The following is a 23,205-nucleotide window of genomic DNA, read 5'->3' on the forward strand; positions in this document are numbered from 1 at the left end:
GATGGTTGAGTTGGGATATTTGTCCACTATGAATTGGGCTGATAGAACCAGTTTCACACAGGACCCAAACAGCCACCAGTCATATTGACATGACTTCTGGTCCCCACCAACCTCGTTGGAACTAAACCACCGACTGGGAGGTGAACATAACCATCATCAATCAAAAAATAAATAAATAAATAGAAACATTACATTGGCATTTAAAAAGGCCAATCATTCAAGAAAAATCTACTTTGATACAGAGGACAGCAGTTGACATGACTAATCTCATCCCATATGTACAGTGGAGCCCCTTCAGCACTAACCACATCACATTGAAATCAATGGCAATTAAATTAACAGCTGGGTCACCCCGCTGTAGCCTTGAAATGTCACACGATTTGTCAACTAATTTATGCAGCAAAGAGAACCCTCCTGTTAGGAATATCCCAAACAAAAGCAACTTTACATTTCTGCCACATTATCAGTAGGTTTCAAAGACTACCTTACCTAAGTTAACAGTAGGTACTCCAGGCTTAGAGATAATCGTGAAAACAGCCAACCATACCAACTGCTGTTGCCAAACTGCAGCCCAGTATTTTCTTCAAACACTGAGCTACTCAAACGCAGTACCTACTCTCTATCTGCTGAACTGCTTAAACCCACTACCTTCCACACTGCAGCCAAATGCTTTCTTTAGCCACCAAGCTACTCAAACCCACAACCTATGCCTGGCACTTTCACACTGCAGTCCTGCGCTTTCTCTAAATCACTGAACTAGTCATTCCCCACTGCTTTCCACACTGCAGCCCAGCACTCTAACCACGAGCTGCTCAAACCCACTATCTTCCACACAACAGCTACAACACATGTATGCAGTATTGCCCCCATCTTGCTAGTTCTTTAGATATTTTTCAAGGGGAGCAATATACATGTGTTTTCAATTAGGAACTTATCTAACAAGAGTTTATCAATTTTGCTTCAACAGGGTTGTGCCCTCTTTTGTTGGAAAGTTTGATTGATAAAAAAAAATTGATTAGATCTCTGCTCCCTGTTTTTTCTAAATTGAAAAAGTCAATTCTGAATGTCATCTCACCACTGCAACCCCCGTACCGAACAGGATAACTGAACATCAACAGCCTATCGCCACTTCCACTTTCAAGCCAATTTTCACCCGCTGAAGTTAATTAAATGGATATTACAAAGATACTGAACCCTAGAGCAAGGACCCAGCCTTGATCACAGCCAGGACTTGTGTGGTGCCTGACCAGTAGGGTCACTGGAGTCTAATGACGTTAACTAGCCCCATACCATTTTTCACCTTAACCCTGTGGGAGTGTAAAGGTGTGTGGGTCCCAAGGTTTGATCCACGACTCAGTGAACTCCAAAACGGCTTTTTACTATGTGAGCAAGTGGAATTTTTTAAAAGAAGAAACAAAAGTCATAGAATAGACAAACATGCCATTACAAAAAAGGTATATCTTTAAATCAGGTGTAAACTAAAATTTTGTAACTATAAAAATAACCAAAACAACAACCACTTATCTGCAGGAAAGAGGTGACAAATAATTATTTTGAGGAGTTTCTTGTCAGTTTTATACATTTTATTTGATTCGTCTCAGACAATTTCACTCCACACTCAAAATCGTGCCCTACACTGCATGTTCAGTTCTGGATTATGTTGTTATTAACCCCCTGCCCCTTAGTGATCTGCCATACCTGGTACTCATTTGGCCAGAAGGTGCTCACGGCCAGCTCCACCTGGTGCCACTGCCGCCCATGTGAGCCCGAGATGTTCCAGACAGAGCTGCCCAGCGGGCCACTGTTAACCCGGACGAAAGCCTGCAGAGCTCCGGGGCTGTGCCCGTCCCGACTGTACAGGAAGTAGCTGAACTGGACGCAGTGTGTGTCGTTCTCACTGAGCCTCTGCAGGAGCAGCTGGGCATGCTGCCCGGGGGCATGCTGGGAGGAGTTCACCATCATGTAGGAGCCTAAAACCAGAGGAACAAGGAAGAGGGTCAAAATCAAGCAACAGCAATTAAGTCGGTAACGTTGTCAGATTATTATTATTATTTATTTATTTGGCAGACGCCTTTATCCAAGGCGACTTACAGGTGTTATAGGGCAGTACAGGCTTAGAATGCAAGGTCAATATTTAAATACAGTATAGTTTACAGTAAGTGCAAATTATACTACTACAGTACAACAAAATGAGATGCAACAAGTTAGGATTAACAACACAGTAGTAATAATATAATAACAATATCTTTATTTTTATATAGCGCCTTTTATAGTGGACCACCATCACAAAGCGCTTTACAGATGTACGCTGTGAACTGTGCATTGTATGCACTTACAATAGGACATTTGATTTAACATCTCATCCGCAGGATGGAGCACAAGGAGGTTAAGTGACTTGCTCAGGGTCACACAGCGAGTCAGACAGTGGCAGAGGTGGGATTTGAACCGGAGACCTTCTGGTTACAAGCCCTGTACTTTAACCACTGGACCACATTGCAATGCTTGGATGGTGCATCCAGTAATGTGGTGCTTAGGTCAGGTGAATACAGTACATAGTAGGAGGGGTAGATAAAGGACACCATACCATACACAATAAATACAGAAGAAAACGATCTTGTAACAAAGGCAGCAGCAGCACCAATATTCAATAACAGTAACAACAAACATCTTAAAGCAAAAAAGCTTCATCTTAAATGATGGCTAATCACCTGTGGACTTCAGGTAAATGCATCAGCAAAAGCATTCCAGAAATTGTGTCCTAGATATGCAAATGAGCGAGTACATAAATTCGATTTTAATCGAGGAACAGTGAATGTAATGCCGGCCGATGGAGAATGACCATGTAAACATGTATGTATCAGAACCAACCAGTGATACCTTCTTCTTACAGTCAAAGAAAGCCAAGACCAGCTGGGATACAGATCACAATGATGTGTGGAATAGTCACACTGCAGCACAACTCTGCATATTCTGATGTACATGTCAAGCCTTTGCAAAACAGAAGTAGGGGCTGATTGGTAAACAATATCAAATCCGCCACTAATAACTCTTTGGAATTTCAAACCCTAGTGGATCTGTTCAAACAAACACAGACTTACATTTTGAGCAGATTTTAGCATTGGAAATTAGTTTACTATCCTTAAACCAAGTCTGCAATAAATTAAAATAATGCTGAAGTTATTTAAAGCAGATAGAGCATTATAAAAAATAAAAAACAACATCACAGGGTGTAGGTCTTAATATAAACATTCAAATTGGTGATCCAATTAGCACCACTTTCTGTAAAAGGAAAATAAAAGGCAAATGTTACAAAACAGAAACTTTGGTTAGTGTTAACTTTGTCAACTCCTTTTTAAAGACTTCAGTAACGTTCCCTTTATTTTTCTTTGTGTTATGCTAAATATACATGTTTTTCTTAACCTATCTCTGTAGCTTATCCCGTTAAGACCTGGAATATGTCCTGGTCTTAGAGAAATGGCTTTCTAAAAAGTTTGAAGAGTTTTTTTTAAAACATTTTTTATTTATAAAATGTAACTTTAAAACGAGTAATATTCTTGTTTACATACATACATACATACATACATACATACATACATACACGTGTGAGTCCATATGCATTCCAGCAATACGATATTTACTCTGAACGAACATCTTTAGATTTCACAACATTGCAGTCTTGCATTCCCTTCATTTACTACTGAAGGGAGACATATTGCTTTCTTTCAAACCACTGCATGATTGATGTAAGGTATTTGGTCACTTGAGAGCACTTGTGCTTAACCTTACATGTTTTTACACTGCTGAGCGATTGTAATGTTTCTATGCTCAATTACCACTGGCAATGTAACACTATAGAAATACAAACATATTTGAAGGCAGGTGAAAAAATGTAATACTTTTATTCAATATTCATAAAATTGGCCTTTAGTACAATTGTTCCTTTTAAGATCTATAAGATGTTTTGATGCCAAGTCTTTTTTGTTTAATCCAAGTATTGCTGGACAGCAAAATAACAGTGTAGCTCTGTACATAATTTTTCATGTAAATTAGTATAATACTCAGATGATGGATCTAATACGCTTGGTATACTGTACCTTGATAATCTTGGGGTGGCAGTGTGACACTGTACATCAAAATCATATTTAAAAAATGGGGTATTTCAAATAGTCATACTCTACTTACAACAGTTTTGCCAGTTTTAGATTGCAAGTGAATTTGAAACATTGACCAACATCTGACCCTATGTGTAAGTGACACATTAGGGACCTACCAAGCTCGATGCATTAGGATACCAGTCACTACACTTTGCAGAAACAAAAACATGAGTTACAGCGAGCAGTAATTGCACATCATAACTCAAGCGATTCAGTGTCTGTTACCTATTGATTTCAAATGGTTCACCGTTTCCTACACATCAGTGATTTGCCGTGTTTCCTTTTGGAAGTGGCATTCAAGATTAAGTACATTTTCAGGTGTTTAGCATTGCTTTTGGTGTACTCTGAATCTGTATGTTTTGTAGTGGTGTGTGTGTGAATTTAGTGCTAATGCTTGGTGAGGGGCAAAAGTACTGGCTACAGTCAGGCACGATGCTGGTGCATATAATTCTGACACAATATTATTGTAACCATGTGGGTCATTATCATTTTTCTATGGGTTACGGTTTAAATAATATCTAGGTCTGTGGTTGGGCTTCTCATTCCGGTTAACAGCTGTAGTGTACATTTAGTTTAAACTTCACTGAACCTGCTGTTTTTTGAAAGTGGTGCATTTTACTGTGACTTTAATAAATACTTTGTGTTATGGAACCGCCTGCACTGGTTTATCAGAAACATTACGGAACCTTTGCTCCCAATTGTTTTGATATTTTAGATCAGCTTTTTTTTTCCCGCAGGAATGTTCACCAGGAGAAAGATAACTGTACTTCTCATCATTGCAGTGTATCCAGTTCCCTCTTACAATAATGCTGGTGCTCTTATAGAAATGAGTGGCATATTGTGGGAACAGAAAACCATCACTCTTGCTGCGATCCTCAGAAGGGTTTTTTTTTTTTTTCTTCTCTCCTGGCGCATGCTCCATAGTAAACGTTGAGAAACATATTGCCCATGATGTGCAACATGTTTAAAAATATAATGCTGCATTACAGACAACACAAGATACAGCAAAGGTAACGTTTTTTGTAAACTTTGCAGGATGTTCTAAAACACTAAGTTGTGTCACATGCAGCAGCAATTGACATCATATGATTGTTTTGGCTGTTTAGATCAAGTATACCAAGAGGTTGCAGGTAGCCATGGAAATCCATTCCTGGATTCAAAGAACTGCTCAGAACGATTGCAAATATAATGAATAGGCAAGGCAACAGTAATAAAATATGCCTATTAAAACTATGCACTCCTGCAAGGAGAGTGATTTGGAGCACCCTCCAGCAGTAATGTGAAACGTGCTGCAATGCAACGAGTCTGTTTTGACAACAGGAAATCTACTTGAAGACCTTGTCAGTTGCACAGACGGGAAAAAAAATAACTGAATGTTAAAGAGCTGCTGCCAATTGCAGTCTTTAACTGAAAGCATGTGTGTATATATATATATATATATATCTATATATATATATACATACATACATACATACATACATCAAGAGTTGCATAGAGCGTCACTCATATTTTCAAAACTGCTTAAAATGATTACTGACAGTCAGCACAGCTGCTGGAAAGCGGCCGTCAGTCTCCCTGACATATTCATATCTTTTCCTCTGTAAATGTCTAGACATGTGACAGGATTCACAATGCTGCTGAAAGCCTCTGTGCTTGGAAAGGTCTAATTGCTCCTGTTTGACAGCACTTTACAATGGTTTGGGTCAGGCTTGATGCCACTGACTAACTGCAAGGACTTGCATTACCTGCAAGCAGTTTGAAATGGTGTCTACTATTCTGAAGAGTGCTGTGCATGAAGTTTTCAAAAGGTTTATCTCCAACACACAGCATGTCACTAATTAACCAGTAATCTATACATACTGTAAAATAAGTCAAGCAGGGGGAATCTGTTTGTTTCATTTGTCTTGTGCGATACCCGCGATCAAACTGCCCTAGAGAATTACAGAATAGTTTTGTTTACAGAGTAGCCAGTATCTCAAAGCCTTTGGTCTTTATCATCCTGAAACCAAAAAAGTCACATCACCCCAATATGGCCATTTTGGGTCACAAAGCAAAGTGATGCGACTGTTAAACTTTGCCAGTTTCTATTTCACTGGAAACAGTGACGTCAAGTATGAGGCAAGTAGAATAGAAAGAAAAGCAAAGTTGCATATGGGATGCTACTCTAGGTTTCTGATTACCTGTTGTCTTTGTGGGTCAGACAATTGAAACGAATGTATGTTGTTTAAATAGTACGGAGCAATTAGGTGTGCAGCAGTTTGGCTTTAACATATTGCAGGTTGCACTTAGCGAAGCTGAAACTGTACTATACAGTTTGCATTCAATTTGGTCATTTAGATGGCATTTAGAGTTGTTCCCAGATACAACGGCATCAGTGTAAAATGTGATATGCTCAAAAGAGAAATTAAAACAGCAACCATACAGCTCTTCTGTTGATAAATCCTTGCATTGCTTCCTACATTCATGGGGCCACGCATTTTAATATTGAGTTTACAGAAAGAGTTAAATGACAGACACCATCCAAGTGTGTTTTCATCTGCTAAGTGGCTACCATGCTTTTTTTGTAACAAAACGAGCTAGAAGAAAAAATGTTTTGAAGACAGCCAAACATGTTTCTTCTAAATTGCTTCACTAAGCTTCACAAATGCTTGATGACAGAGTGTTAAATGTTTTAGCAACTTACTAATTATCAAATGCAGGTGATTTGCAGAATAAAGAGACAAACGTAGAACATGAAGATTTTTCAATGTTAACTTTGTCCTTCAAAATGATTTTTTTTTTTTTTAATGTAAAAAAAAAAAAAAAAAAATGTGTACGATGGTGACGAGCAGTCAATACCACAGCTGATTAGATGATTAAAATAGATCCTGAGTTCTTAGTTACAGGCCAGCACACATAGAAACCTGGTACTTACTGCTTATTCCCCAATTAGCACAAGACAAGAACGGTCGCTTGGAGATGGAAGCACTGCACAGAATCCGTGATGGTCACCATGCTCAATTTAACCCAGCACTGCCTAGGAAAACATCTGTGTTGAACTGCTAATACTGATGTCAAGAGGTAGGGGGAGCTAACTACAACAGAAAGCTGTGGAATTCCACCAGATTGGACTATTCGCAACAGTGCGTACCATTTTAAAAAGTGAACTAAACCCACAGAAGTACACTGTTGTGGAATGCTAATTCCAGTTGAATGAAGTAGCATTAAATTAAGAACTTCAGGGTATCTAGTTTGATGACTAAAAAAAGGTATTTTCTACTTTGCAGTTGTTAAAAGACAAAGCCAGTGACTTCTCCAGTGCACAGACTGCAGTGCAGTTTATTATACACAAAATGCAACAATATGTAGATACAGTGGATTTCTCTAGCTGGTTTTTGCAGGCAGGGGATAAAAAGTAAAGTTATTAAATCCCTGCAAAGCCAGTACAACACACTCCCTGAAGAAACCTCAGCCCTAACCTGCGTTGTTTCTGGAACAATGTGAAAGATTCAGCCAGCCTCCCAGTAGGGCTGCCTGAATTGACATGCTTGAGAGACTCTGACTTAAAATGATCTTTTTATCAGCCACTCACTGCAACTGAAAGCCAGTTACACCATCTCCTCAAACTGCAGGAAACCAAGTGCCCTAGCTAGACGGGCCCTGCTATGCCAAGATAATATGGATTATCACATTCAGAGTCGGGCAAGCCTGCTCAAATTAAATCCAGGCTCATCCTGTTGCATCCTGTTTTTCTGAGCTTCTTTCAAATTTCATGCAGGAATCTGTGATTGAGCCGACGCGATCTCCTGTTTCCACATGAGGAATCAGTCGAAAACAGAGCTTGAGATTATCAATGACCTCCCACACTTTACAGTACAGCCTCTACTTTAAAAGCAGAGGTGTTGAGTTTTTCCAGGCACCTTTCTTCCATCCTTAATCCTTAAACACTCTAAATATGGATGCACACGATGCCTTTCTGTAAGGACCTGTACACTAACCCATTAACAGTAGTCATGTTTAGCTGGCATTACTAGAACCCAGGCTGGCACTTTAAATTTTTTTTGTTAGTGTGTAAACCACTTGATTAACTTTCAATTAGATATCAGGTATACAATACCTTTTGTAAGGCAGAAAAAAATATAGTGAGAATGGATGAATAATACAAGAACCCCAAACAGGTTGTTAATCTGTTGTTATTTCTCATTATAAATGAAGTCTCAGAGGAATCATCTTCTGTTGTTGTATTAGGAAGATTGTACATGGATACAACAATGTTAATGTATGTTCAGCCTCCTTCCTGTTCAATGAGCAGAATATTTGAATGAAAATGTCAAAACGCTAGAGATAAAGTTGAGAAATAAACACATTTAAATCCATTATGACAACCCTTCTCCTGGTGTGCTGTCACTTTTTAAAGAATAATTTTAAAAGCTCATTCAGTAGTACATAAAAAAAACTTGAGTAATGTTTTAAAAAAAGTTAATAGAAAATCACATTTTCACTAAAACTGTATTAATCACTAACTGTATGTATGACTGCAGGTGGCTGTACAGTATGTATCAGGAAATTTAAATATTATCAAAACATGACACTGTGTGCAACTGTATAAAACGCAAAGGTTGACAGCTTTGTATTTGACATATACTGTACATATTTAACAATACATAAAAGGTCAAGAAAGCCTGGAAAACATGCAAGCTGAACCTGTCCTTTATCCCCCCATGTTGGGTATTATTGCTTAATTAATTATCGCCCCTTGTAAAGTAACACATTTATTCTACACTATATTTCTGCTGCTTTTGGTGCCACATTCACTAGTTATTTTTCATATGGGTTCATAGTGAACCTGTTTCTGAAAGATCAAAAGCGGCTCAGGATGGGGGGGGGGGGGGGGGGGTCCCAGAGCCCAGAGTAACAGTAGAAGGGGAAAATAAAAAGCCTGCGGGGAGAGCTTGATATCAAACAACTCGGATTTCATTCTCTGCAGGATCCCCTATTCTGGGTGCCATAAACACACAGGCAGGATTTCTTTTTTAAAACACCCAGTTTAAGCTTAATGTGAGGTATTATAAAAATATTACTAGCAAAAGGCCAAGTTGGAGAGGTGACAAATTTAACAAGTCTGCTATGGATCTGTTATTCTAAAAGTAGAGTAAATGGCAAGCTACATACTTCTGCCCACACACTGTATATTGGACTTCAATAGTATATTGACCCACAGACTGCCGACAGGCTAAGAGTAAAGCCTACTTTATGATGTTTTCCATCATTTGATGGACATTTTGGAGACCAGGCAGTACCATAAACATCACTCAAGAGACCCCTGTGAGCGTGCTGAAACAGTCTTCTCAATTTAGCTCTGCATTATGCGGACAGTCTTCAGTCTTTGACTTTGAGTTAGGCAGGTATGGATCAGTGTAGAAGTATGTGTATTAAAAGCAACAAGATGTACCGATTAGCCACATTTAATACTGCAGTGTGTCCATCTCAGCATTGACAGATGAAAGAAGGACTCAATTTTTCAACCAGAAGCTTTCCCCTGCATGAGTTAAGATATTATGGACCCTATTCCTTTTTTGTGTTGTCCATAAAGCAGAGATGATTTTTTTTTAAAGAATATTTATGAATGAGTGGAGGCCATACAGACCATTCCAGGTAGCTGATTTATCTCAAAACTTTGTTGGATCTTAAAAGGACCCCATTGATTCAGCATCAACAACATGACTTGGAAACCCATTTAATACCCTCACCACTCCACGTGAAGAGTCTCCTACCTTCTGTCCTGAGTCTCTCCTCTCCAAACTATGTCCTCTGATACTGGTTTCTGTGTAAAGGGTTAACTTTACCAACTCCTTTTAAGATTTAAATCTTCAAATCCCCCCTCCCCCCTCCCCTCCCAATTCTTCTTTGTTCTAGGAAAAATAGATTCAATGGATTATTTTAATGTTTTAATTCACCCATCACTTGGAAAATCAATTTCTTAACTTTTACTGAGAAGCATTTGCCAAGAGAATTCCTCTTATTAACATTGCTTTCAGATCATTCTCTGTCCTCCAGCAATGCTCATTTTCTGTTCCTACAATACAACACTAATCAGTACACCGACATTGCTGAGGAGGTAACATGTTATGGATATACTGCATTGCTTACATTTTTGGGTCCAACACCATGATTTGACATATAAGTGAAAAGTTAACATTTAAAAATCAATATAATAACCATTTTGATGCAAGTATAGTGAACTGAGAATAAGAGCAAAGTAGATAATCCAGCTACAGATCTCAAAGTCCCACAAAAAAAGGACTGCAATAAAATTGATTGCAAAAGGAAAATATTTAGCTTCAAGGAGATAAAACTCACAAAATTAATACAGAGAGAAAACACTGAAAATAAATTTGAAAATAATAGTTGGTGGCAAGAGAATATGATCTCCAGGGCACCGGGGTTATTAATTAATACAGCAGCAACGAGATCAAAAGCTTGCAAATTATGCAAAAGGTATACCTTAAACAATAAAAATAATTGCAGTTTCACAGCTTGACATTTTAATAATGAGTTTTAAGAAAGCAGCAGCATTGGTGGTGGTTTCCTCTGATGAGATTCTTCTTTGAGGTCTAGGTAGCAGCCTCCAATAGTGGCTTTTGATGTATCTGTCCTTTGTCTCTATTTATTGGGTTGAATACAAGGGAGAGGGATATCCACGGTTTTAGTAAGATGTTTCAGGTTACGGAATGCTCTTCTCTTCCATAACTTTAAACACTATCTTGAATTTTAAGGTAAAAGACAAATGTTTTAGCTAGTGCTTTCATCTACTTAACAATAATAGTATCAAGCTGAAGCTGAAATGCTTGTCTACATGACATTTACCTTCTACAAAGGACTTCTTGCAGATGGTTGACAGATGTGAAAAATACCTACAAATAAAAGTGGCATAGAGACTATCATGGATTTCACTTTCGGATATTCTTTCAAAATTCAGATTAAAGTGGTGAACGTCACAGGCTAGGACTGAATCATCAAGTATGTCCATCACAGTGTCAGTGTTGCTATGGTAGGGTCGTAGTCTGACCTGACCTGAATCCCATGTGGAATAATCTCTCAAAGATACCCTGCTTTGTTGAAATGCTGAAGTGAATAAAAAAAAAATACCCTCTCAGCTCCACCCCTGGATTTGAGTTTGGAACGGATACATTTCTAATGCAGGAGAACAGCCTCCACTCTCCATTCCTGAAATCAATATCCCATTACAAGCCTGTTTGAAGATAATCCAAACAGCCATGCCAGCAGAATGCAGCAAACAAACCCTGTGCCCCTTCTCTTTCCTTCTGTATCACTCCTCTCGTCTCCCTCTATCTACTTATACATCAAAGCTTCCCATCTCACTGCCCCCTCTCTTTCTTCCTCCCTCAATCTCTCCCTCACTTCCTGTCGGTCTATCAATTATTTATCCCACTTACTCATCTTCTTTTCTACACTTACCCCCACCCTCCTAATTGTTGTTCCTTCTCTCCCTTTCTCGGTCTCCCGCAGCCTTATCTCTACCACAACTCACTGTATCACATTTCTACTCCTGCCGATTCATCTTCTCTTTTCTCTTTCTCGCCTTCTGAATGGACACCTTATACATCTACATCTTAACTGGCACGCCTAACTCCTCCTTCTCTCCCTGTCACAACATCTGTATTGAGGTTCTTCTCTCTCTCCCAATCGTTAAACTTCCAGCTGACAAACCTGTCTAGCAGGTATATTATAGCCTAACTGAGGCATTAACCAAGTAGCAGAGATGCCCAATAACCACTGGTCAGGCTGGCCTTATGCCTGTATTGCTGGCTGTTTTTCTACTGCCTCAGATTTGTCAAACACGTACCTAGCATGGCCTTACCTACAAACCTTAAATCAAGTGTCACATACAGTTCAAAGTAGTAAAACCTGCTACGTAATGGGAGTCTTATTTCCAACCATGCACATATGAAACTATTTATTCTCATCAGCTATCTTCTGCTTCTTTTGAAACGGATGAGGGTTATAGGAGGTGAATGGTTTGGGAATGCAGTTTGGGTCTCGTTATCCCTGTGACAAAAGATGAGCTAAGATTGCACACGAAAGAAGGCATGCGAAAAGTAAGCAAAGTGGCTTAAAATCAATTTTCCAAGCTTTAATACCCCAGACAGCATTAAACTGGTCTTTGGAAAAGGAAGCATGAGTAGGTCGTGTCAGTGTCTCTACTTGAGGGAAAACAAGTACATTGATATAGAACTACTCATAGACCATCATTACTTGTCATAACCTCTTTTTAAAAATTATTGATTTTTGTATTGCAAACAGGGCTACTGGTGGGTACTTTGAATGTAGTTTTAACATACCACACAGTGACATCAGGTGGCTGAATGTCTTAATAGTGAAAAGTGTTTTAGACATTATAGAACTCGTCATTCAAATTCTCAATAGAGTTGCTACCCCCTGTGTACTATGCATTGTTGCTAATCACAATTGTGATTATTTTGTCGGTTTTATCCATGTTCCCTGGATCGTTAATAAGCTGGAGATTGCTCCAAAAGTAATTGCACTCCCCACCACTTGTACAGCGTGCAGTGAATGCTTCTTTTTCATCTTCTGAACTGTACATTGCTGTGTGCGTCTTTGTACTGTGATTAAAAACCCCACTGTACCATCTCTTTTGTGAAAGAAGACAGAAAAACGGTTGAAAGCAGGCTTCAATATGGAGTTCAGAAACACAAAAGGGAGACGTTCTCTGTAAACAATGAAGAATACAGAACACCACAATACCATTTGCATTTTCAAAGAGCCTTTCATCTCAAGGGCCTGTACAACTATCTACAATAACAGTCAAACAAATGTCTCCAAGATTCCACAATCTACGTGCATCATAACAAGGTCCTGGATTTCTCAGCCGAGCAGCAGGCAGAGAAAAAGAAGACCAGCCTTTTCTCAAGGATGCAATTTAACACGCAGCATCAATAGCACAGGTGCCCTGATCCATCCATTACACGCTTATACAGTGCAATAAAGAAGTGATCTGCTAATTTATCCCTCCAAGGAGTTCATTCCAATTGTCTCCAGTGTCCTGTAGTGAAAATACTATCCTGATGAGACTAAAGAGAGTTTATTACTGTTTACTGCATTGCTACACTATTCACAGAACACTACACTTCACAGTGTTTCACCCGTAACTATAATAAACTCAATGGTACTCAATGACAGACGTTTCAAGTCTTCCAATCAAACTTGTCAAATTCCATTTGTAAATTGTTGTGTACTGAAATATGCTTCAGTTCTTCACTGTAAAAGCTATATAACCACAAATGCAGATGAGCCCACCTGCACAGTGGTTAAGATGCTTGCTTGTGGTGTGTGGGGTTGCTGGTTCACGCCCAGCCTCCTTCCTGTTACATGTTTGTTATAATATGTGTTTCTTTACATACTGCACATTTATTTTAGTTTTAACATCCATCTTCCTTATAATACACGCTACATCAAAAGAGACGTCTGTTCTGTCCAATCATTCTTGAATGCTCAAAGATAATTAATATCCTGGGCCTTGAAAACAGCCTTCCGCTCCAAACATAATTCTTAATTGTTGTTCTGTTATAATGTATTATTTTTTTTTTTTTGTTAGAGATGATTTTCTTCTGATGCTGTGTAAAGCCTAATTAAACATTTCAAAAGAAAAAATATGTCCCCTCCCTGTTATTTTTATTTTCATAACCCAGTAAAATCAAATGACCTAATTATAACCCACTAGCAACTGTTTTTCACATGTATATTTAGGTGAACTGTAATTAAAACGGGTAATTTAATTAGCCTTGTGTAACAAATCTAGCTGCAAACAGAAGCTATAGCAAGGCACTGTTTTCTATAATGACTTGCAGTGATCAGAAAAGGGGTTATTAGAATGCAACTCTTGTTAGCACCGTCACAAGTCCAATATCTCAGCTGAATGCACAAGCTCAGTCTTCACACCTCCACTGAACTGCAGTGGGCGGGTCAGGGTTCATTGAATCCATTTAGCATTTTCTTAATTGCATTTTTTAAAAGATATACACAATAGAGTTCAGGCAAGCAAGGTAATCAAGCATTCACAGATGAATTACAGACCTCTGCATAGTCAATGAATTACAGACATACTGTATACATTCCTTTCCTCAGCTCATTGAAGTGCAAACAATAACTTGTGAAGATACACAATGTTAACCTAGGAGTCACTTCACTCTTTATAATCGTTATAATGTCATAAGAAATTGAAGCAATGTACGGATTCCAGGAAGCTAAGCCATCTTGCCAAAATGTGATTAACGATGGCTGCGTCTAGCAGCTCACAAGATAACAATGCGTGTTCACCACCAAATTCCATGGTCCGAATGTGCTCAAAGAAACTGCTGGCAAATCCCAAAGACAGGAGGTGTTCCAGCTGACTGGTGGATTGCAAACGTGTTAACGATATAAAAAGAAGGGAGATAAAGAGGAACCGGTAAACTACAGACCCGTTGGTCTTACTTTTAAACATGTAAAAATCATGGAATAAGAGCTTAACAGGGTGATTTTAGAAAATTCAGAAAAGAACAATGGATAACATATGAAATATTAGGGTTTTCAAAAGGCCTTCGACAAAGTGGTGCACAAAGAACACATCATCTGAAATCCAAGATAGCACATGCATGTTGTGGATACACAAATGGTTAAAAAGTACAGGAGTAACTTCTCCTAACTCTGTGTGGTGCCACACAGATCGGTGCTGAGATTTTCCACTCCATTATTATTTATTTTTTTTCTTAGCAGACACCCTTATCCAGATGAACAACCTGCACAGCACAGTTAGAAAGCTTGCAGACTGGTAAATAGCAGAGGTCACAAAGCAGGAGGAAGGTAAAGTTGTTTTAGAAGTGACCACTGGGAGAGTTCAGTTGTAATGTCTGCCAACAGGAGACAGGAACTACAGCTGCACACCCCTAATTATCAAACTACCTCACTTTAGAAATGCAGCTTTTAGTCAACTGAGCTGTAAGAGTTATTAAGCCTGGTTGATAATGATCCAATCATAAACACTTACATGTAAGGATAGAGAAGCCAAGGATATTACACTGGTGAGAAAGGCAATATTATGAAAAGGTGAATATTATAAAGTATCCCTTTAACTGTTCAATATCATACAAAACAGAAACATGTTGAACACGAGTGTAAACACACTTATAGACTGAAGATTTAAATGCCCGTTTCCTGCTGTGAAGACATGTTTGCGACCAGTTTCTGCCGTTAAACTTCCCACGCGACACAAACCTTCTCTCCTGTGTATGATGAGGAGTGTGGGTGGCTCGTGTGAGTAGTCCAGACCCAGTGAGAAACTATCATCATCTAAGGTTGCTAAGGAATTAAAAGAAATTAAACATGTCTACTAGCGCCAGAATGTAATGTTGCTGGCGCTATATGAGGTACCCTGAGGACAGCGTGTGTTCATCTTCGCCCCTCCCGAGTCAGCGCAGGGGTGGTAGCAGCGAGCTGAGCCTAAAAATAATTGGGCATTTCAAATTGAAGAGAAAATAATAAACACTAAATTGGCAGCGACTAAAATTATTAATCTAGCACCATGGCCCCAAATTAGCACCCCAGAAAAGTAATACAGTGGCTGATGGGGGCTATGTATTCTCCACTTCCTAGTGAGCCAGAGCCCACATCACTAAACCTGCACCTTCACAATGTGCACTATTAGTCATACTTGAGTTACGGTTTTGAAATCAGCATGCTAGAGTATCTACTGTCTGTAAAACATAATAAATTAGAAAAATACCACTGAAAGGCCCTTTGTAATCAACATCATAAACACCAGAGAGTATACCCTACATGAACTAGTAAATTCTCCATTCTGGTCCTCACAACACACTCCTGTTAATTACTGTATTGATCTTTTAATCTGTTGTCTGTTCAACATACATTGATCCACATGTGAAGGTGTGCAGTGAGCGTGACAGTTTATTAAGAGCTAGCCATAGTGTAAAACAAGGCAAAGCCCCTTTTTATCTCTGTTTTGGTTCCAGGGGTATACTGAAGCCTGAATACATGCACTAATTTTCCTCTGAGCCATTATTACTGATGGCTGCAGGTTTTAAAACCCAAGGAAAAATAAAACAGAGCTTCAATAATAGAATATTTTTATTCAGACTAGTTTTGCAATATTGTTAAGTAATACTGTTTGTCCTTCATAGCCAAAATCATAGGGTTTCATTTAGAGTTTCTTGAAAATCTCTACAATAAGAGCCTGTGGATATAAAAAAGGGTTACAGGATATCAAAGCAGCTGAAAAAAAAAAAAACATTTTTATACATAATTGACTTATCCTAGATATATTTATTTGTAAGAAGACATCTTCTGCCCCTACAGCGAAAAGTACCTTTGGGGAATTTAAGAAAACCTACTGTGCTTTCTTCCAAAGCAGAGAGAACATTACTTAAAATAAACTGACAATACTGGTTTAAAATTGAACAGGAGTGTACGAGCAGTTAACAGCCTGTGATTCTGAATTCAGGATGTCGCGTTTCTCACCCTCCCAGGAGGGTAGAAGACAATGAGTGGCGAGCTTGGGGAGCGTTGTCACTGACCCTTTGTGACAGGCCGACACGATGGACCCCAGGGGGCCACAGTGGGCCTTTGTTGTCTGCTGTCCTTGTCCACACAAGCACCAGCGTTGTCTCAGCTTGTACTGCAGTGACACAGGCCTTACAGAACTTGACCATGCTGTTGCAGGAATGACCGTTAACATAGGCGGGGATATTGGGGAAAAAAAAAAATGTGAATGTAAACGGAATCTTATTCATTCTTAACAGGGACAAAACAGCCTGGATGCTATGTGGCACCAGTCGAACAATGAGAGACAGCTGGCACTGTTATAGCAACCCTTCAGAGCACCCCACCTCAGTACCACAACTGAGAACACATAAAACTATAAGGAACGTAAGATACTGGTAAACCATTTTGACATTTTCAATGTCTTGACTCTTTTAATTCAGAATGTATTGTTGTTTAAAGTCATTGATCAATCCAAGAGGCTAAATAACAGCAGCCATTAATGTTATAGAATTGGAAATAAATATATAATTGTAGAAATAGCTGACACTACTGTATTTACATCTTATTCAAATAGAATAAATAAGTGATTAAAAAAAAAATGTAGTTAAAATTGTATGTAAAATGGGCTGGGACAAATCAAATGGTTCCTGGAAGTGAAAAACCCTGCTAAAAACTCTTGTCTCTGACTGTATATGGCTCTATAATCTACTCTCACTTGGGGCATCAGAGGCTGAGTCCAGCCCTGACCCCACTGCTGTCCTCTTCCTCACAAGAAGACACCCCTATGTCATAAGAGACAGGAGCAACTGTACATGTTCAATCACATAACAGTGTATCATATGATTAAAGAGCAATCAGTACCCTTGGGAGGGGTTTTCCTATATTGGGAAAGACCACAGCTTTGCTATACAACCCCCAGTCATCTTATAAATGATGCTTTTTAGATTGCAAGACTGAGAAAGCCCTTGTTTTTGTAGGATGTTTTCAGCCTTGATTATAAAACAAGTGATCATCTTTTTTTCAATTAACATCATTATCACTGGGTTACTTATCTTTGTGCTGATGACCTTTGTGTTCATTGCTAATTCGGGATATGCAGGTGTTTTAAATACCATGTAGTGGCAGTGCTGTGGATGAAGTTTGCAAAGAACAAAAACTATCTTCAACCGGTCAGAGTTTCCACTTGTGTAGGACGTGTCATGGGTACGTCCAGTCCTGATGCAAGCTGATTGTGTGAGGATGCACTCGGGGTTTGGAAAGATACAGTACAATTAGTATTATTATTTTAATGTGTGCAGCTCTGAGAACATACAGTACATATGTACATTAATTTGTACTTCGGCTTGGGCATTTAACTGCACAAGGAGGCCCTTACCACGCGGTAAAGCCCTCTTCAGTTTCTATTGCTTAATTTAAACGAATTGTGATGATCTCGTGAACAGGGTATCATTAGCTTTACATACCAGTCTTTGTATGTCTTTTTTTATTGGAGCAGGTAACTACCAAAAACCACACTCAACATACTGTACATATGAAATGGGAGTTCAAATGGCAGTCCCATGATAAATACACACCGGCATGGCATATCTATTGACTGTTTATTAAACATGTAACTAAACTTCAGCAAGTAGTTAATTGCATAAATGAAATACTTATTCATGACACTCAAAATAAAGCGCTACTGTTAAGTGTTACAGCTTTCACTGTTGTGGCTGACAGAGGGGACAGGCTCTATGCAAATGGAAGGAACGGTGCAGTCCGGCCAGGTCTCTCAGGTGGAGGAAAGTGAGATGCTGTTGAATGCTAAAGCCCTCGGTTATCCTGGGCACACACAGGCGTCGGAAGGAATAAATGTCAATGACTGTATCTAAAGGCCAGACAGAGATTCATTTAAGGGTAGTAAAAGACCAGGGATTGATAGCAAAGTCTTTTTGTTTCGCCGAAAGACAGATCAAGCTTACAGAACAGGTCTGTGTCTGTGACTGACAGCATTAGAGAATGTGCCATTGATCTGAGAGCATCTTAGACTGCATCTATTGAATGGTTTGAAATGTTAAGATTTTGTAGGAAACGAATATGCAAAGTCTGTATCTCTACAAATTACAGCGTTTGTGCGTACCAGGGAGTGGGAGACCAAAACATTGGTTTAAAAAGGGCTGACCAACTTATGGCTCTTGTGCCATATATATGCAAATAAATTGATATGTTTAAAGCATGCCACATGTAATAAGCACAGATATATTGAAGCCGTGTCTTTTGCAGCCTGGTTAAATGTTTTCTCTTTTTTAAAATGTCTTTGTTATCCAATCAGCTATTTTGATGTAGTAAACTAAGCTTATTTTATTAGTCTTTTTTTTCTTTGTTTGTAAAATATTGAACTATTTTAAGGTTGTAGGGCTCTGGATTAAAAGAAAACTTTTAAAAGCACAATGATTTATCCTTCCTGAATCTTGAGGATTTTAGAAGCATATATCTACTGCAAGGTCTGCAAAAATGTTGCTGCCATTTTATGCATCACAGCACAGGATGTCTTTTCAAACAAGATGGCATCATCTCAAAGGATTTATTTGATTACACTTTTTATTTAATATGTTTTTGGCAGTTTCTTTACAATCTCTAATTTTGTAAATGAAATAGTCCCTTTTTATCTTTGTCATGTTCAAGTAAAAAAAATAAAAATAAATAAATTCTCTGTCCGATGTTAGTCCTCAGGCAACTGCCTTTCAGGATGTAAAAATAGATTTAACATGAACATGAAGTGTGAAAACCACAGGTGTTGTTTCACAACTGCAGTATAATGTAATGCTTTAATGACTGTAGAATGTAATTAATGTATACTTCAAAACATATTGTCCTGGTAAGTATTGGTAGAAAACTGCCACAGTGAAAACGTACCAATATAATGTTGTCACAGTAGCACATTTCTCAGCAAACAAGAAATGTGAACATGAAGTCAACTACTGAACCCTATCCACAATTTTTTTTTTCTTGATCGTTGTTGGTTTGCCAACAGTGTTTTATGAATACCAAATTTCACTTAATCTAATCAGGAAAAATATGAAGACAATCATAAGTGTTCTGTCTGCTATACGCACAGAAACGTAGGTCACAGGACATCAATATGGCAGCTATCCAAGGTCATAGGTCAATGTCATGGTCACCAACACATTACTGTGTAGGAACAATTCAATAATTGATAAGTTGGTCCTCTTATTAATAATATTTCATTGACGTGTTACAAAGATAGAGGATTTACTATGAACACACGGAATGTTTAATCAACAGTAGTATTTTATTAAAGTACACAAATATTAAAGAGAAACCAGAAAAGTCAGAAAGTAAATCTTAGTCTCTAAGCACCAAACACAAGTCAAAAACTCACTGCACTCATGCTGGCTAGCAGGCAATTGAAATATGATACCGCCTGTCTCCTCACAAACAAAGCAGCCACTGCAGCAGCTCAAGAAAAGCTGTGACATAGCTAGTAAATTCCTCACACACACACGCCCACATACAAGCACAGCCTCAACTGAAATGATGCAGACAATCTTAGAATATCACATTAAGCTTATTAATGGTACATAGATTAAGGATATGGCAAGTTTACTTTTAAAGCAATTCTTCATACAACAATATGAGGTAGATTACTTCATCAAATTCCACTAAAAGTTATTTCGCATGCAAAGTGTGCAAACTAAATAATGAAGTTCAATTCTATGTGAATGTGTTACAATGAACAAATTTAGTTCCATGAAAGGAAAATGCAACTGGAATTATACGACGGTTCCTTGAAGCTTAGACTTTTGGTCCGCTGGTTTCCGTCCACACCATATGTCCTTTTATCATTAACAGTTTTAAAAATGACAAAAATCGCAGTTTGGTGTTCAAAAAGTAGTACTGGCAACGGTAGGTCTTATGCAGATAAGTCAGATAAAACACTGGAGAGAGTAATTATTAATGGGGCTCTCATGCCGAGCCGGCAAATCGACAGTAATGTGAAGCGAAGCCTCTTGTAAATTCCCAGTCTGTGCGACTAATGCCCTGCGAGAACTCTCAATGCAACGCTACTGCAGTGACGGATTGACAGTGACAACAGCTATCCACAGAGAAGACACACTGCAGCCAGCTGATGCAACAGGATGGCTGTGAGTTTACCAGGATAAATCTCATTGAGAAAAAAGTATTTTACAAGACAGTAGGTGTGTGTCCACATACCTTATTTCAAGCACATTACACAAAACGTTTTCGAGAATAATGTTTAATTAATATTATCATCTCCATTAATGAGCAGATGTATTTCACAGGAAAAGAGGAATCTATTCTCGCACTCTCTGATTTGAGGTCTTGAACCTCCCTCTACATCTAATGCTAGAAACTTGGGTGTAATCTTGGGTTCTGATGTAAATTCACTGAATAGGCTACAAATTCCACGATTAAGGAGTTTATCAAAAAAGTAAGCTTATTTTCTATTCTAACCTTTGTGCCATTAAAACCTGCTTAAATATCCCTCCTGATAATGTCACCCTCCACTAACATCACCACATTGAAATGTTCTTGCCTAGATATAATGTGAATCACTTTGATTATAATCCCACTCCAGTTAACATCACACCGCCACTCCATAAAGCGGAGGACCTTCTCCTTATCAACATTAAATAACATACATGCAATCTTACAATACAACATATCCTCAAATATATAACTAACATTCACACATGTATAAATCGAAATACCTTCAGTGATAATTATTACATAACAGGAATACTATAACAACTAATGTTACATGTTTTTAAAGTCACTGTGCTTAGCCGACAGTAACATATATTATATATCTATTTGTGTAATTCATTTGTAAAAAACGGGCCCTACATCGTTTAATTTTCCTTTATCTGACTGGTGGAGCTCCAGCTGTAATGCATTTAGAATTAGATATTTCCATTCTGTGAAAGTTTCTCTCCTTTCAGTATTTAAGGATTCACTTTAGCATCAAAGAACAATAGCTTAAGACAATATTAACATCACTTCTATTAAAAGGCATCCCACGAGATGTTACACCCACAATGCAGAAGCTAGGCGTCACTGTGTGCCTTACTTTCCAAAATCAGTTTTAATTGCATTCACAAATTAAAAAAAAAAAAAATCAATAATCAAAAAAGGCATGGAAACAGAGCAACAAAGTCATACATTTTTTGCAATGCATTTATATTAAGAACTTCCTATTAACAATCCAACTGTTTAGACTTGAAGACATTGAAAAAGACTTTGTCAAAATGTTTGTCATAGAATTGAAGTTTTTCAGTGTCTCAACTGTTTAGTCTCACTAAACAAATACAATTACTGTTTCCAACGTAGATAAGGGTCTTGGCTCCTAACAGCCGAAGTCAGTGGAAGCAGCTGCCCTTGCCTTTTAGTACAGAACGGGAATGAATTGACTTGGTTACATTCCTTGTAAAATGTATGCACGTTTTGTATACTTTGAAGCTAAACCATGTTATACAACATAGCAAGGCCCACCAACAGTCAACAGATAAGATTTATTTATTCCACCTTGATAGTTCTTATTCTTTCACTATGAAAAGCATAACCCTTCTCTAAATTTGAAAGTGGAAAACCGATGGCGAATGCGGGTGGTCGTCTGCTTGTTTGGGTTGTATTCAATCTTGTGAATCGGTAGGGATTCTCAGGAAAGAACACAGCCCTGCACCACACTTTAAATGAATGAAAAATTCCTCTGGTACTATACCAGCCTTTTATCAGCCTTTTAACCTCATCTCATCAACAGGGGACAGAATCTCTAAGGGCAGTACATCACACAACACTGATAGCAGGGTTCTCGCTAAACTCCAGGTCAGGGTAGTGGGAATGGCTGAAAGGTTAAGCCCTTGGCCAGTCCTGTGTCCTGGTGTATGTAAAGATATAGGGGATTATTTGTCAGAAATTGGAATTACAAAACTCAGGGATCTATTCTTAGCACAGAGGCAAACAAAGGGGTCCAGTGATGGATAATTCATTCTCACTATAAATGGGCTAAGCCCAGGAGGTTTGAGAAACTCATTCCATTTCACTGGTTTCGGGGATTAATTTACCAAGGCACGAGCCCCGTTGGATGAAATTAAATGTGCAGGAGGCAGTACAGTGTGGCGGTCGGATTGAGATGTAATGTAATCGTCTCGAAAGAAAAAAAAAAAAAAAAAGATTTGCAAAACTCTCCCCCGCTGGATTCCCATGTACTTCATGTACTGTTGGCAGTCTAGGCAGTTTCCCGGCGGATACAATCTGGAAAGGGTCAGCAGTTAATATAAAAACTAGCTAAGAGCTCACGCTGCTGTACCAGGCTGTACCGCCTGCCTGCCTCCCTCAGTTTGCACACTCTGGTGTAGATGCCAATGGTACAAGCTCAAGGGTGTTGCTTGTTTATGACCCATTTCAAGAGAGACCAGGGAAACAAAAAAAAAATGCAGATTCCACCATGATTTTCCCAAAGCATTAATCT

The 23,205-nt window shown here is 38.6% G+C and overlaps 1 protein-coding gene across 9 annotated transcripts in view; it reads right to left on the reverse strand.

The window, feature by feature from the left end:
• LOC117964131 (receptor-type tyrosine-protein phosphatase U-like) overlaps positions 1-23,205 on the reverse strand; it is a 193,516-nt gene that overhangs the window by 101,795 nt on the left and 68,516 nt on the right. For all 9 annotated transcript variants that reach the window (XM_058997649.1, XM_058997648.1, XM_058997645.1 and 6 more), the window contains exon 3: positions 1,699-1,970. In XM_058997649.1, the coding sequence (XP_058853632.1) occupies positions 1,699-1,970 (272 nt within the window). The remainder of the gene's footprint in view (positions 1-1,698; positions 1,971-23,205) is intronic.

Source organism: Acipenser ruthenus, chromosome 23 (assembly GCF_902713425.1).
Source record: "Acipenser ruthenus chromosome 23, fAciRut3.2 maternal haplotype, whole genome shotgun sequence".
Taxonomy (NCBI): domain Eukaryota; kingdom Metazoa; phylum Chordata; class Actinopteri; order Acipenseriformes; family Acipenseridae; genus Acipenser; species Acipenser ruthenus.